The sequence below is a fragment of the Chenopodium album genome, chromosome 9, assembly GCF_948465745.1.
Source record: "Chenopodium album chromosome 9, dcCheAlbu1.1, whole genome shotgun sequence".
NCBI lineage: Eukaryota > Viridiplantae > Streptophyta > Magnoliopsida > Caryophyllales > Amaranthaceae > Chenopodium > Chenopodium album.
In genome coordinates this window covers 8,279,350-8,294,119 of record NC_137842.1, presented here as the reverse complement: position 1 = coordinate 8,294,119, position 14,770 = coordinate 8,279,350, and the positions used below count along the sequence as shown (strand labels likewise).

The 14,770-nt window shown below is 37.4% G+C and overlaps 2 protein-coding genes across 2 annotated transcripts; both read right to left on the bottom strand.

Moving 5' to 3' along the window:
* Nucleotides 1–271: 271 nt before the first annotated feature.
* LOC145558358 (dolichol kinase EVAN-like) lies at nt 272–8,019 on the bottom strand. The gene is made up of 14 exons (XM_081619578.1): nt 7,679–8,019; nt 7,431–7,543; nt 6,618–6,800; nt 6,340–6,444; nt 4,295–4,365; nt 4,138–4,215; nt 3,791–4,005; nt 3,450–3,639; nt 3,298–3,363; nt 1,505–1,593; nt 1,258–1,372; nt 1,008–1,059; nt 805–899; nt 272–687 (listed from the first exon to the last, which is right to left on the bottom strand). The coding sequence occupies exons 1-14, from the start codon at nt 7,870–7,872 to the stop codon at nt 574–576; spliced, it is 1,680 nt and encodes a 559-aa protein (XP_081475704.1). The 5' UTR covers nt 7,873–8,019; the 3' UTR covers nt 272–573.
* Nucleotides 8,020–11,643: 3,624 nt separating this feature from the next.
* On the bottom strand, nt 11,644–14,135 carry LOC145557407 (uncharacterized). The gene is made up of 4 exons (XM_081618588.1): nt 12,838–14,135; nt 12,688–12,752; nt 12,404–12,622; nt 11,644–12,284 (listed from the first exon to the last, which is right to left on the bottom strand). The coding sequence occupies exons 1-4, from the start codon at nt 14,133–14,135 to the stop codon at nt 11,644–11,646; spliced, it is 2,223 nt and encodes a 740-aa protein (XP_081474714.1).
* Nucleotides 14,136–14,770: the final 635 nt, after the last annotated feature.

The following is a 14,770-nucleotide window of genomic DNA, read 5'->3' as shown; positions in this document are numbered from 1 at the left end:
CATTGTTAGAAAATTCTTTGCCCTGTTCTTAACGTTTTTTGTCTCTTTTGATGAATCGGCAAGCGCTATTAATCTATTATCATTGGTTCCCAAACGATGCCCAATATTAATATTTTTCATAGCATTAATGTTAGAGCTGCCATTGTTCATGCCAAACTGGCAATATCATTTTCAGCTATTAATTTATATGAATGAACATACGGGAAAAACATTTAATTTATGAATAAGAACCAATACGTAGAACCTGGAAACTTCATTGCACGGTACAAAAAAGAAATGAATTTTACAACTAATGGATCACTTATCAGTAATATACACTACATACATACATAAAAGGCTCATCTAATACCAGCAGAACAGCCTTCTGCATTTTCGAGCTAGGCAATAATAACATAAACCTTATGTGGAGCTCTATGGTGAACGGCGTATAGTTTCTGTATACCAATTTGAATTGTCAACAACGATTAGTGAAGCTCGGAGTTTACTCTATGTACATGAAAGGGGGGCTACCTAAGTGTATTGTTAAAGATCCAAGGAAATGCCTAAAGAATTTTTTGTCTACTTAGTGTTGTATTACAGACACAAAAGAGAGTAGAACACTAATGGAATAAATGCATTGTCGAGTTGTGCTGTATAAGCCTCCAGCAAGCCGCTTGCTATCACTGCCAAGAGAAGTGAGCTCCAATTCTGCACAATTTTCAATCACCCAATTAGCCAATCTGATAAGGTCATTAGTAGTTTCATGCATTGTCAAAGAATGATTGAATAGCAGCTGAACTTGTTGATTTTGTTGACAATACAAACCTGTATATATCCAGCCGATGCAAGAAGTGGGAGGAGAAAAGAGCACGCTGCCATGACTGATGTTATACCAGCAGCAGTCCCTTCAATAGTTTTCTCTGAACAACACATCCGAAGACCATTAAAAAATAAAGAACAAAAAAAAGTTCAGAAAAGAAATCTGAAATTCAACCAATGGACAAATGCAACTGAGCATAACAACTTACTGCCAGACTTGCTCCACCTCAGAACACCATATTTATAACCAACCATTGATGCCTACAGGAAAGAAACAACATCAGATATCTAAGTCAGCATAATGCAGATGTTTAAGCTACATCATACCCAACCACTTCACTTAAAATTCATTTTGCAGGCTTTCTTTTCCTAAAAATGTCTTTTCAGGTTCAATAATCAGCACATAACACTAAAAGACGATTAGCAGTTTTGACATATCTTCATTAATATAAAACTTACCATTGTATCTCCAATTCCAAGGCTCAAAATGCCAGCAAAGGGTGCAAGTGGACGATCATTAAATCCAGAAGATATCCATATAGGCAGCGCACATCCCAATAAGAGAGAAAAGTGGCTAAAAGAGAAGAATGAACAAAAAAGGCATAAGTAATTACTAACTGGTTTACAGGCACACCTCACAACAAGAATTTCAGAATTTCAAAAAAGGCACAAGTAATTAGTGATCATGCACACAATGGACACATACCTCACAACAAGAATTTCAGAATCACGATGGTCTGTAAAAGCATTCATGAAATGATGGATCATCTCCCCAAATGGCCGAATTCTCCATACCTGCCTATAAAGATTATGATTAGACAAGTAAACTGATGATTAATACAGCTCAGATCAGGTGATTGAGTGCTTTAAAAGGTGAAAGTTAAACAATTATGTCAAATGAAACTGTCTCTAGTGCAAAACATATTTTTTTGATAATGATGACAGCCAATACAGCAGAACTTGATACCAATAAGCTGCCAGTACAATGAAAAAAGAAACATATTTAAAAGACCCAGAATTTAGTTTGGCAAGTTCATGAAGCACTACAGATACCCCAAAGAGGGAAAAAAAAAAAAAAAAAAAAGGTTGCATGATATGTATAGCTACTAATCTTCCACGGGATGCATCCACCATGCAGAACTCTGAAAAGAATTTCATCATACAATTGTTGAGCAAGGGGGCCAGATAAACAGAGGTCAATTCATCCATAATTTATAAAAATGGTGAACAGATTATCTTATATATAATGCCTGTTGAACTGTTCAAAGCATCCTATATAATTAGTATCTTTAGACTTTCGCCAAGTTCTGGTGATCTTCAGTCAATGTAGTTCATATCTGGCACATTTACAGGGCCGACAAGATTGATATTCACCTGGTAGTGTGGGACTATATGTTAATTGAAGGCTTTGGGAGGGAAAGGGGTTAGAGTCGTTAGACTAACATTTCAAGTGTTTAATAATTTACTTTTAGCAAGGCAAGTGTGGAGGCTAATTATGGTTTTATGGAACCTAGTTTACTAATTGGACGTGTGCTTAAAGTCATTGGTTCCAAAATCCAAGAGTGTGGAAGCTGTGACAGGATTTAACCCCAACTATAATTAGAATAGTATATTTAATGCTTATTAGAGGGTCAAGAGATTGAGGTGACATGTAGTGAAAGTCTCTTCCTAAACCTGAGAGATTAGTAGCAGAGGAACACCTAGATATGATTTGAGAAACAATGAAAGGAGGGCTTATTACTTTATAAGAAATAATTGTGATGTGGCTGTTAGGGATGATGGTGTAGTGGGTATGAGATTGCTATATTACTTTATAAGAAATTATTGTGATGCGACTGTTAAGGATGATAGCGTAGTGGGTGTGAGATTGCTAACAAGGGAAATATGGTGGGAACTGGCTGTGAAAGTGGCAAGTCAGTTGAGAGCTAGCAGTGATCCACATGGACCACATATTGCTGAGGCCAAAAGTGGCAAGTCATTTGAGCTCAAGGTTTGTACTCCACTGTAGCCTAAATGAAATCAATTGTTTAAAGCATTAGGAGATGCAGTAAGAACTTATTAATTAATGAAATGCATCCTTTTCTATAAAAAAAAAAAAAAAAAAAAAAAAAAAAAAAAAAAAAAAAAAAGAAAAGAAAAAAGGTTTGAAGGCAAGATTTCATGGCCTTACCTTTCACTGGCCTCAGATATATTTTCTCTATATTTTTTAGATTAAAATTTTGGTCATTGTCTCATGTTATGTGGCTCCATTTTACTTATCACTTCTCACCAGTTACCCAGCAGAGCTGGGTAGGCCAGTTTCTGTTAGGAATAATCTCATGACTAGAAGCATTGCTATTATTGTATTTCATATTCTCATTCTTCTTGAATCAATAAATAACTTCCCTCAATTTACCTTCAAAATCATTTTTGTTTACATTTCAAGAATAATGCAGCTTCTTCCAAAGAAAGATGAAATGAATTAAAAAGGGACCATGGAAATTTGCAAATTGAACTTACCCGAACTATTTCCAGGACTAAGAAAGCTGCCAAAGCCACACCAAAAGCAAGATTAAGAAAATTTGGCTGGAAAAAATTAAAACAAAAATAGCATCAGACATTGTAAGAAAAAACAGAAATTAATCAATCAGCCATAACACAACAGAATCAACCTGAAGAATAAGTGCAGGAACAAACATAGAAACAGCCATTAGATGATAATACTTTCGCAGAAGAATCCGCTCCACCTTACTACTCCTTGAAATATTATAAAATCGATGCACTGAGATACAAATTACAGCCACCCAGTAGATGCACAATGATAACCTCTTAAGAGGCTCAGAGAAAACAAATTCGAACACCCTGTTTCAAGGCAAATTTGAAGTCAAGAATCAGGTGAAAATTTTGAAACCTTTGCACAATTAATTAGTGCAGCCTAAAGCTGCTTCAATAAAGTGCAGTAAACATTGTACACCAGACATACACAGGTAGGAGAAAAAGAATGCATTAATACCACCATAGAGGATGCACTTGAAAATCCTGAACGAACTGCACCCATAGTGGAATAACTGCAGCTGAACTAACAGCCAGCAAAGTAAAGAATAAAACTGATCGCCCATTCTCATTCCAGATTCTTGCATTATAAGAGCTTAAACTGATGAGACGATTGGCAATTTGAGCAGAAACTTTAAAAAGTAAAGGAAACAGAAGGAAGCCAAGTAGATAACCCTGCAACAAAAGTTAAAGTAACAAAAATTTAATGTTGTAGTAGTGTCTTCTCATCGACCTAAAGTCCTAAACCAAATGCCAACTCAGCGTAAAAAAATAATAATTAAAATAAAAAATGTTGAACAAGTATACCTGAATGATGGTGCTAATCTCACTTCTTTTAATGCTATATCGCTCATCAGCCTCTGAAGGCATCAAATATTGTACAATCTGATCAAAAGAGGGAACGACCTTTACAACAAATAATTGGCAAAACGGTTTAGATTACTTATAGAGCAAGTGTAGAAACCTTCACAAGAGTAGACCTAAGCATGTCTCCAAAATATGTAGTAAGACCAACAGTCACCAAAAGTGCTTCTCCTACAACATTGAATGAACAACAATAATCAATATATAAAAAAGAGGAGTAGCATCATATATCCCCTTATAGTAATACCCTAGACAAAAAATCTACATTAAACTTCTACTCACAGAGATAATTATTACAATCCAAAGCTTAAAATATTAAATGAGCAACTTATAATGCATTCAAATGATAGACCATATGGAATGAGAATAGCTAGTTAAGGGGACAAATAATTTGAAATGGGTGAGTATACATCTACAGCTTCAGAGGGCCTATCACCCACTGCTAGTGTCCTTTCCAACCCCATCCCTACTCTTGAATTTAACCAAGGTGTGGACACCTCTAGCCATATATTCTCAAAATTCAACCACAATTCAATTCCCTGCTATGAGCTTTTGCTCATGATTCTTTACCTTTGTTTCGTAGGTGTAACACACCTTTAGCAGCAACATTGCTACCCTGGTCTGATTTTCTTGATGAATGAATACATTTTTGAAACCATAAATGGGCAAATTAAATTCACCAAGAAACTAATAAATAAATACACAACATCAATAATCAGAGCTTCTTAAGTTTTCAACATAATATATTACGTGGCCACAATTTCTCTATTTACCAAAGAACCCCCTTTGCAACCATCTTGAATCAAAAACAAACCCCTCCCCCCTCTCTCTTAAAGAGTCATACGGAATCAATCATGAGAAGATGTTTAACTGATTTTCAGCTAGTCTATGAATGGAGCAATATTACTCAAGCATTGCATAAATCTCCTATGAAACCCTCGGTTAAGCTAATACACCAAAGTTACCAATTACTTCTTGTAAAGGTTCTCATAGAAATGGGATTGCTTGAAGATCTTGTTAGTTTCTTCTCTGACTGTATGATTACTGATTGGATTTTGCACTGCTAACTTGTTCTTTTTGCCAAATTGTCACATGAGAAGCACGCTGGAATTTAAAATATTAAAAGCACAACCCAATCTAGGATCAAGCAATCATGTGGTCCAGATTAGCCAAGTGGTTCAGATTGAGTATTATATTCAACAAAAAGATACGGGACATATACGATTGACTGATCGTGCAAGATTTCAATCCTAAAAATTCTGCAAAATTAAGCAATAAATCTCCAATGAATACTGCACAAAAGCAGTATAGAATCCATTCGGAAAAGGGAGGGGGGCACTCAGCACAGAATAGTTAATACAATGAATCCTTCAGCTAGTTCTCATATTTGATTCTTAAATTTCAAACTCTTTCTTCCATCCTCACTACTCCATTGATAGTGTATTCTCGGCTTTTCGCACTCATCAATTTGTTGTTATTTCACTTCTTCAAAAGTGCAAGTTATGTGGTGATCAATCTAAAGCTAAGGGGAGCTTGAAAAGTACAATTAGATGACATGAGGATTCAGCACAAAGAGGCTTGTAAGATTTGTAACTTACTAACTTATACAATTTGATAAATTGTGTACCATGGGCCAAGAAAAATTCTCTATTACTTCCTCAGGTCTTTTTCTACTCCAACATATACCTTTTTAAAAAGTATCATCTTAATTGCAACCATTTTAGTTTTGGATAAATTTGACACCCAAACAGACTTTCTTGCCCTTAACACCCACTTGTTAGGTTGTTCTCTAACTTGCTTTTACATAATCACATGGATATAGTGACCCGTGGCAGCATGGCCCATTCACACCACTAATCCCTTTCCTTAATTTGTGTGGCCAACCCATATGTTGCGATAAATAATGAACAAAGGAAGTATGCTAGTAGCTAAACCGAACCCATCAACCTCCCAGTAGGCGCCAGTGTGCCACAGCAAAATGCAAAGTCCCAACTGCATTTCTAAAATAATTATAGGATATTCCAAAATACACACATTTTATATAACTTAATAAGAAATACACTAGTAAGATGGTCAAACAAGTGTCTTTCCTTGTTCCAAACAAAGGTGGAGAAGTAACATGAACAAGATCAGACAAGCACATACCTATGGAGGCACATGAAGGGAAAGTACAAAGAATGTGTTGAATCAACTTCACTGCAGCTACTCCATGACTCAACATCCACATAAATATAAGTGTGAAGTGCAACCCTGAAATAGAAGGAGATCAAGTCATACAATCATATATGAGCCAATAATCAAATACACTAGACACCCATTAAAAAAAACAGTGTAAGAAAAGGAAACACTGTCCTATTAACCACAAATGATTTTATAACCTTCATTTTGCACAAAAAGAAGTGTTGGTCATATCCAAGACATACCATAATTAGATGCATCAAATGGGAGAATTAAGTACACTAATGCACCCAATATTACAAATGTGATGGTGCACTTTAATGCAACTCTGCTGCTGCTTGAATACCGAATGACCACACCAAGAAAGAGAAGTACACTGAAGCAGCTGATATATGTAGTCCAAAATAGAAACTTCTGGTACTGAAATTCTGCACAGCATGAGAAGATTGACAGCTTATAAATCAGATCCACAAACAAGTAATTCAAAATAAATAAATTAATTAATCACAAATCAAACTACAATTGCTTATAGTAGATCACGAAATCACAAAAACAATAGGCTCACAATTCATCATGGAAACTTGATCATACGCTAATTATCCCCTTTTAACATCCAAAGGAGAAATTGAACCACACATTTGTAAAAAGAAGCTGAATTCCATATTTGACCATCAAAATTATGTTCTAAATGCATATCAAGAAATGACAAATTAAGTGTCTTCTCCTTTCAAACAACCGAAGGATCGACATGTAAAATTTGACCTTGGTGTCATGTTTTGTTCAAGAACTTGGCGAGAGTTACTAGTTATTAATTATTATCCATCCATCTACTTAATTTCCATATTAATCAAACCAAGCTATAGGTATAATTAGAACTTTGCCCGGCCCGGGCAAAAATGAACTTAAACACAGCTCATAATTATATGTTTTATATCATTCTACTTGTATGCATACATACTCAATAATTATACAAGACACAAACATTTAGTATCGTATAAAATCAACTAAATTTACATATGCAAATTTTAGCATAACTTTAACATGAATTACAAAATTACCTGCAAGTGCAACTTCCTGCAATGGCAATCCTCTAGATAGCTGAATCAATTTCGAGAAGACGACAGCCGGCAACGTAACAGCTCCCAGCAGAATCCCCGACGAGGCACCTGGCCTACACAATTCATTCAAATTATCCCAGCAGAGTTAGATTTTAATGCCAAAAACACATTTTACTAAATCTAGAATTAAATTAGAATCAAAACCCTAGAAAATTCACCAAAAATCAAAATTGAATTGAGAAAATGACCTGGAGCTGAATTTAGGTTTGGATGTAGAATTTTCGACGGAGATCTCGACGAAGAAGGCGGCAAAAGCTAGGAAAGCAAGAGAAATAGCTTCAAGGGGAAGAAGAGAGAAAGGGGCGGAGTAAAGAATACGAGTGAGGACAAGTAAAACGACGGCTCGCTCGCCGTTTAGCAGCGAAGAAGCCATTAACGCCATTGTTGTTGCAGAAGAGCTTCGTTAATGTATGTAATCCGCCATTGTTGACGAATTAAGAGGAGAGAGAAAAGAAAGGGGGATTTTGGCGCGCACCAAGTTGGAATTCCGATGGATCGAAGACTGAAGAGAGAGAGAAATGAAGGCTAAAATTGTGAGATTGAAAACCGCGTGATTGTTTGTTTGTTGGAGTGATGGTGACGTGTGGTATTACATGATCACGACCAATTATAAAGCGACATGTCGGATTTGTTTGGTCATCTAGAATTTGCAGTTTGTTTGGATAAAGAAATGGGAGGCCTTCCTAAGGGAGGTTAGTTATGTACCTCATAATACATAATGAGGGGTATGGTTGTCCTTTGACATGTATTTTGAAAATTCCTAAGTAGCACCTCCGTTTTGCTTACTGTCATCCCGTTTTAGTACTTCAATTAAAAATAATATTATATTGTCTTTGGTAGAAGAGCCATATTCAATTTGTTTCTAATGGGGAATCTGTCTCTCTCCACCCTTCATTCTTAATTTTTGTTCTTTATTGTGTTATTCTCTCTCTCCTCTTCCTTCCTTCCTTAATTTAATTTCTCGACTGATGAATTCCGGTGTAAATTCGTTCGTAAAATCACCGGTCGTTGTCGGCGTTGAGGTTTCGCAGCTTCAAGTCTGGGCTCGAGTGGTGGGTAGCCGAAATCGCGAAGTTCATCCCTTCGTTTCCTGGTTGGTGTTACTTGCAATTGTCTGTTAATTTGGTTTCATGAATTTGTGAATTGAGTCTTGTGTTTGCCCTATATTGTTTCAAAATTGTTGTGTTGGTCTGAAGTAGGAGTTTTTGTTTGACATCGAAAGTTTAAAAATACGGTTGTATTAGTGAACTTGTGATTAGGGTTTGGTTACTCACGTGGCTTGTTGGGTCGGGATGAATGAAGACGAGTAATTGAAACTTGAATGAGTGTGGATTTTAATGTTTGAAAGGGCGTAATTAATGGATGCATGTGTTCTTGAACTATAATCCGATATACAGTGATGGATAGTTTAGTGTTTGTGTTATATTAATTGGCTGAATTTTAAATTAGAGGGAGAGAGTGTCTTCATGAGGAATTAGGGATAATTGTTTTTTTATGAAGCTATTAAATTTAAATAACTGTGAATGTAGGGGTTGTCTGAATTAGTAATTGGATGAATTTTTAATCTTGGAGTTGGTGATTGTTGTTTTTGTGTGTATTGAATATAGTTTTTTTTTAATGTTTAATTGCGCTTTTGTGTTGTTGTCATAATAATTTATGTTTTTGTTGTGGTGGAATGGACTTTTGAATATTCAATAGTGCATTTTGATTGCTGAATTAGGGTTTCCTAAGTGTGTGATTATTCAATTGAGCATTTTTTAATGGTTCTATTAGGGATTGGAGTTTTTGTGAATATTCAATTGAGCTGTTCTATAATGGTGGGAATAGGGATTGGTGTCTATGTGATTAGAATATTTGTATGATTATAATCTTTAAAAACAGGGTTGCTGGTGGGCTGGTTAGTGTGGATGGGGAAGAAATTGGTGCGTTCAATGAGCTGGAAGAAGGGATTGGTGAGTTATATTTGTTAATTTTGTATATATATTTTTTGTGATGTAGTATTAGGAAAGGATATTAACTTGGTTGCGGTTGTTTGTACAAGGGTGGTCCTTCTAAGTGTAAAGGTAAGGGGCAGGGCAAGAAGGAACGTGTTTCGTCGAAGGCTCCTGCCCCTCTTAAAAGCCAGACCCTTGGGAAGAAGGTAGGCCCTAAGAGAAAGATTGATGAGGATTATGAGGAATCGGATGAGTATGATGAAGATGGAGACGAAACGAAGAGTAATAATACAGATGGTGAAGGTGAGTCAGCTTCAAGCTCTGGTATTGTGGAGAACTTGTTGATGGAGTACATGAAACGGAAGTCACGGAAGAGGAGATTGAATGGGGAAGGAAGTCAACACCGGCGTAAGGTGATTGTTTTATTAAAATGTTGTTTTTACATGGGAGCAATTTTCCTTATCTGTTTAGTGGGGTGTAACCTTGTGTGTTTTGTACCTGAAAAATCAAATAGGTTCGTACCCTTGAAGGGAACAAGGTGTTGAGTAAAGGGGAGGTTTTGAAGACCCATCATGACAATGTCGAACAGGTAAATGTTTTGTCCTAGAAAATTTATATTGGAATGATGTTCTTCTGTTGTTGTGCTATTAATGTAAATGTGTTGTGCAAATTGTGGCAGTATCCGAATATTGTATGCCGGGTTGAGTCATTTTCTGTCTTAGTTTCTGCCTTTGATACGAAGCGGAAAGAGTTAGTAAGGCAGATGGGTTTTGGTGCATTGTTGGAGTTGGATATGAAGAATATTCCAAGGCAGTTCTATTTTTGGCTTATGGCCCGTGTTCGCGAAGATGCGACTATGGTATTTGGCGAAGGAGAAATTCTGCCTTTGGGTGCTAAGCAAGTGAGGTATGTGCTAGGGATTCCTATGGGGTCAAAACTCGTGCCAATGGATATTGGTGAAGACGAAGAGAAGATTATGCCGGTGAAGTCTATGTACGATGCTTATGGGATGGGACCTAAGAAGGAGACAATATCTTTGAAAGCTGCTTCTAGTGTGTTGTGTCCATTAGGGACAGATCAGAAGCCCGTGCCGCTGCTGACAGAGATTGATGAGGAGGAGTTCATGGTTGCCTTTTTGATTGTGGTGCTTGGCAAACTACTATGCACCACAATCAATTCTTCTAACTTGGCATCTTCCCTAATTCCTTGTGTTACCGTGGCTAGTCATGCTAATGAGTATGACTGGTGTACTTTCACCATGGATTGGCTTTGTGACACTGCCCGGCGTTTTCAGTCAAAGTTTATGAGGGATGGGTATAGATCCGGTTGCGGAGGTAGTTTTTTGTTTGTGATGGTGAGTTTTTATCATTGTTTCTTTTTGTATAGACATTTTTATCATTGTTTCTTTTTGTATAGACATTTTTATCATTATTTCTTTTTGTATAGAAATTTTTTGATGTTATGTGTATTAATTGATTTAAAACTTGTTCTCCTAGATATTCTATCTAGATCACTTGCAGCGGAAACCTTTGAAATGGGGAGTGTTCCCAAGGGTGACGGTGTGGAATTCTGTCGAGATAAGGGCAGCTCTTATGGAAGACAAGGTTACCCGTGACAAATATGGGAAGCTGTTGGTAAGGGAAGCTAGTAGTTATTATTTCGGATTTTTCACCAAATACCACTGAGTTTAAACTTAATTCACTGTATACCACCAAAAACTTTGTAATACACCTTGTACCACTTAGTTACTGTACATTAACACGAAATGCCTTTTTCCTTAACTGCCGTTAGTCTGCCGTTTGAGGGAATTTACTAATTCACCATATACCACAACTGTTAAAAATTATTTCACCATATACCATTATTTAAAAGTTATTCACTACTTACCCATTTTTTTGTAACGGTAATATTTTTTAAAAAAATAACCCTTGCACACTTATAACGGCTACTTTGTTTATATAAATGTAGTGTTTGAGGGAGATACTAATCAAGTCACACTTCTAAAAGCTAGAGTAAAAATGTAAACATAAACTTTGTTTATATAAATTGGTAGTTGTTTGTCTTAAAAAATTTAGGGCTACATGATTTTGCAATGGTTGTAATAAACAAGTTTGTTGCAAAACAACTAAGTGGTTAACATTTTGTCCAAAAAAACCTGACATCAGTTTGAAATGTTTTCCCCAAAAAATTATACATAATGTATGGCAGCTTCAAGGATTCTAACTGTTAGCCTTTCTCTTCCTCCCTCTTCCTTTGCCTTGCTGTGAACTGGATGCTGCATTTTCTGCTTGTTTTGCTGCTTCCTTTCTTGCCTTACAAGTTTTTGCATTGTGTCCCAACTCCTTGCAAAGACTGCACTTGTTGTTCTTGTGCCTCTTTCCTTTTCTTGCTTCATGAGATGCTCTCCTTCTCTGCTTAGCTGGTCTGCCTGCAGCTCTTTTGACAGTTGGTGGTGCTATTTCAGGCACATCAAATGCTGGCCAGTGACTTGGATCTGACATGGGATGGATGTGGTCTCCATAAGTCAGCTTGTAAGCAGCTCCCTTGAAGTATGGTGACACATAATCTGCAGCTTGAAGTCTTTGGCTGTATATGACCCTTAGACCATGTCTGCATGGTATTCCTGACCCTTGCCACTTCCCACAACCACAGGTCATTGTCTGAAGTGTGACAGGGAACTTCACATGCCCATCCCTGACCTCAAACTCTCCACCACCAGCTGCTATCACATGACACAATCTGGACTCCTCACTTCTTGTCTCCAAAACTCCCTTAGCAAACTCTGTTAGCTTATTAGGATCCATATCAATTGCTTTGTCAAACCTAGAACCCATCCTTTTCATGCACCAATTCCTTACAGCTGGTTTAAGTCCAAAAAAAAAAAGAAAAAAAAAACAAAATCAACACAAAGAAATCACAAACCATCAGAACATGGTGCTTACTGTTTAATCACAAAGAAATTAAGGGGTCAAATGTTACCTTCCATTAAAGTCAGGATAGGCAAATCTCTGTTGTCCTTTGTACATGAGTTGAATGACTCGACAAAGTTTGTTGTGTTATGATCACAACAAACTGTTCTGTCAAACATGTACCTACTCCATTGCTCTTCAGTAGCTGTAAGGTAATCAAATGCTGCTGCATCATATTTCTTGATCTTTGACACTGCCTTGTCATACACATATGCATTGTATGCATTGGCTGCAATCCAAAAGAGTTTATGAAACTCTGTCCCACTCCACCCAGCTTTTTTGCAGTTAGAGTACACATGTTGACAGCAGACCCTCCTAGTTGCTCTTGGGAATACCTCAAAAAGGGCTGATTCAACACCCTTCAACATACAAACACAAAGTTAGTTACTGAAAATTAACAAAAGAAAGACAAAGTTTAATTATTTTAAAAAGCAAGAAACTAACCTCATCCTGTCACTTATAAAAGTCCAGTCATCCCTTTCAGATCCATATTGTGCAAATAAGATCCTTAGGTTTCTGTAAAAGTAAGTCCAACTGTCTATATTCTCTGTATCAACCAGACCATAAGCTATCACAAAAATCTCATTATTGCCATCAATGGACACTGTAGTGAGCATGACTCCTTTGTAATAGCCACTAAGGTGGGCACCATCAATCCCTATAATGGGTCTGCAGCCACCCAAGAACCCTTTCACCTGAGCTGCAAAAGAGATGAAACATGCCTTGAACTTTTCACCATTGCCCCCACTGTCAGTCCAAGTAATGAGAGCATATGAGCCAGGATTGGTGGCCTTTATCATCTCAGCATATTTTGGTAACAGAGCATAGGACTGGGCAAAACCACCATGAATTTGTTCCCTGGCCAAACACTTCACTTTGTAAAACATCCTGGACTTTACTTGGATCCTAAACCTCTCCAAGAACATCCTTTGCAGTGCATCAACAGGGATATCTGGGTTTGCTTCCAGATCTGGCCTCAAATGTCTACAAAGCCATGCTGAAGACACCATAGGATTCTCTTCCAGCCTCCCACAAGTTTTATGTTCCCCTTCCAGTATCTTTATTGCCCAGCTGACTTTATCAACAAGGACTGCTGCATGAATCCTCCAACTGCAATCATTGATCAGACACCTTGCAGTATATCTATGATTGTCAGCATAGTCTACTGTCACAGCAAATCCTTCTTGTATGCAAAAATCTCTGAAGACATCATGAAATTGTTCCTTGGTTTCAAATATTAACCAAGGTTCAAGTTGAATTGACCCAAATGGTAAGTTAGACCAGACCTTGCCATTTTTGTACAGCTTGTCTAAAACATGAGTCCCATCCAGGTAGTCTTCAAAAGTCTTCTCTTGTATATTATCAGCTAGGTCTTCTTCTTCCACAATATACTCATCATCAAGGTTCAATTCCATATCCAAATCATCCTCAGCTTCTGAAAATTCATAGTCATCATCTTCACTATCCTCAAAAGGCCATGGATCAGATTCACCATCATTGTCCTTAACTTGCACAGGTTTTTTGCTCCTTGTATTCACTTCCCTTCCTCCTCTTTTATTCTTCACAACCTCAACACCATACTTTTTTGCTGTGCTTCTTGGCACCCTCCACTCTTTTGGTTTAACTCTATATTGCACTTTAGGCTTGGCAACAAAACTAGAAGCAGCAGTAGGTTGGGGTGGTGGAGGTGGTGGTGGTGGGGGCGGTGTAGGCTGCCTGGCTTGGGGTGGTGATTCATGCATGTGTGGGTTATTTGGGGAAGCATGGTGTGTTGGTGTTGCTGGTGGAGAAGGGTGCTGACTTGGTGGTGGAGATGTAGGCTGACTTGGTTGAGTTGACTGCTTAGGTTGGGTTTTTTTCTTCCTTGGAGTTACTTTTTTCCTTCTAGGAGATTTTTTGGGTGGTGATGGTGTCTTACTTTTTTCATTTGAGGGTTGAGATGGTTCATTTTGTGAAGGTTAAGGTTGAGAATCTCCTGGAAATGACTCATCAGCTGCTGCAGTGTGGAATACCCTAACATATTCAGTCTTATCTTCTTCTGCATTCACAACAGGGACCTCTACAGCAACAGTAAATGGTTCTTGAGCATTAAGCTCCTCCTCAACTTCTTCAGCCTCTGCATTTCTCCTTCTCTCTTCCTCCTTCTGCCTAATTTTGTCAGCCCTCATCTTCAAAGTTCTTGCCCAACTAGCTTCTGCAGACTTGAAGACAACAGATGGGTTTTCTGTCTCTTCTATGAACACTTCTATTTCATCCTTCCCTTCATTCCACTCCCACATTTTCAACATTGCCCCATCATCAACTAACTCTAGCTTACGATTAGTTCTAGGTTTACTCACAAACAAAGTGAAGTACTTAGGGAGGAAAACATTCTGCT

Bases quoted from the DNA above. Each gene is read 5' to 3' on its own strand.
- LOC145557407 (XM_081618588.1), bottom strand. From the start codon at position 14,135: ATGCATGAATCACCACCCCAAGCCAGGCAGCCTACACCGCCCCCACCA. The intron at 12,623-12,687 runs GTACTCTAACTG...TTTGGATTGCAG, and splicing joins AGGGTCTGCTGTCAACATGT to CCAATGCATACAATGCATAT. The intron at 12,285-12,403 runs GTAACATTTGAC...GACTTAAACCAG, and splicing joins TATCCTGACTTTAATGGAAG to CTGTAAGGAATTGGTGCATG.
- LOC145558358 (XM_081619578.1), bottom strand. From the start codon at position 7,872: ATGGCGTTAATGGCTTCTTCGCTGCTAAACGGCGAGCGAGCCGTCGTT. The intron at 4,216-4,294 runs GTTTCTACACTT...TCTTTTGATCAG, and splicing joins TTAGGTCTACTCTTGTGAAG to ATTGTACAATATTTGATGCC. The intron at 3,364-3,449 runs GTTGATTCTGTT...AATTTTTTCCAG, and splicing joins TTCCTGCACTTATTCTTCAG to CCAAATTTTCTTAATCTTGC.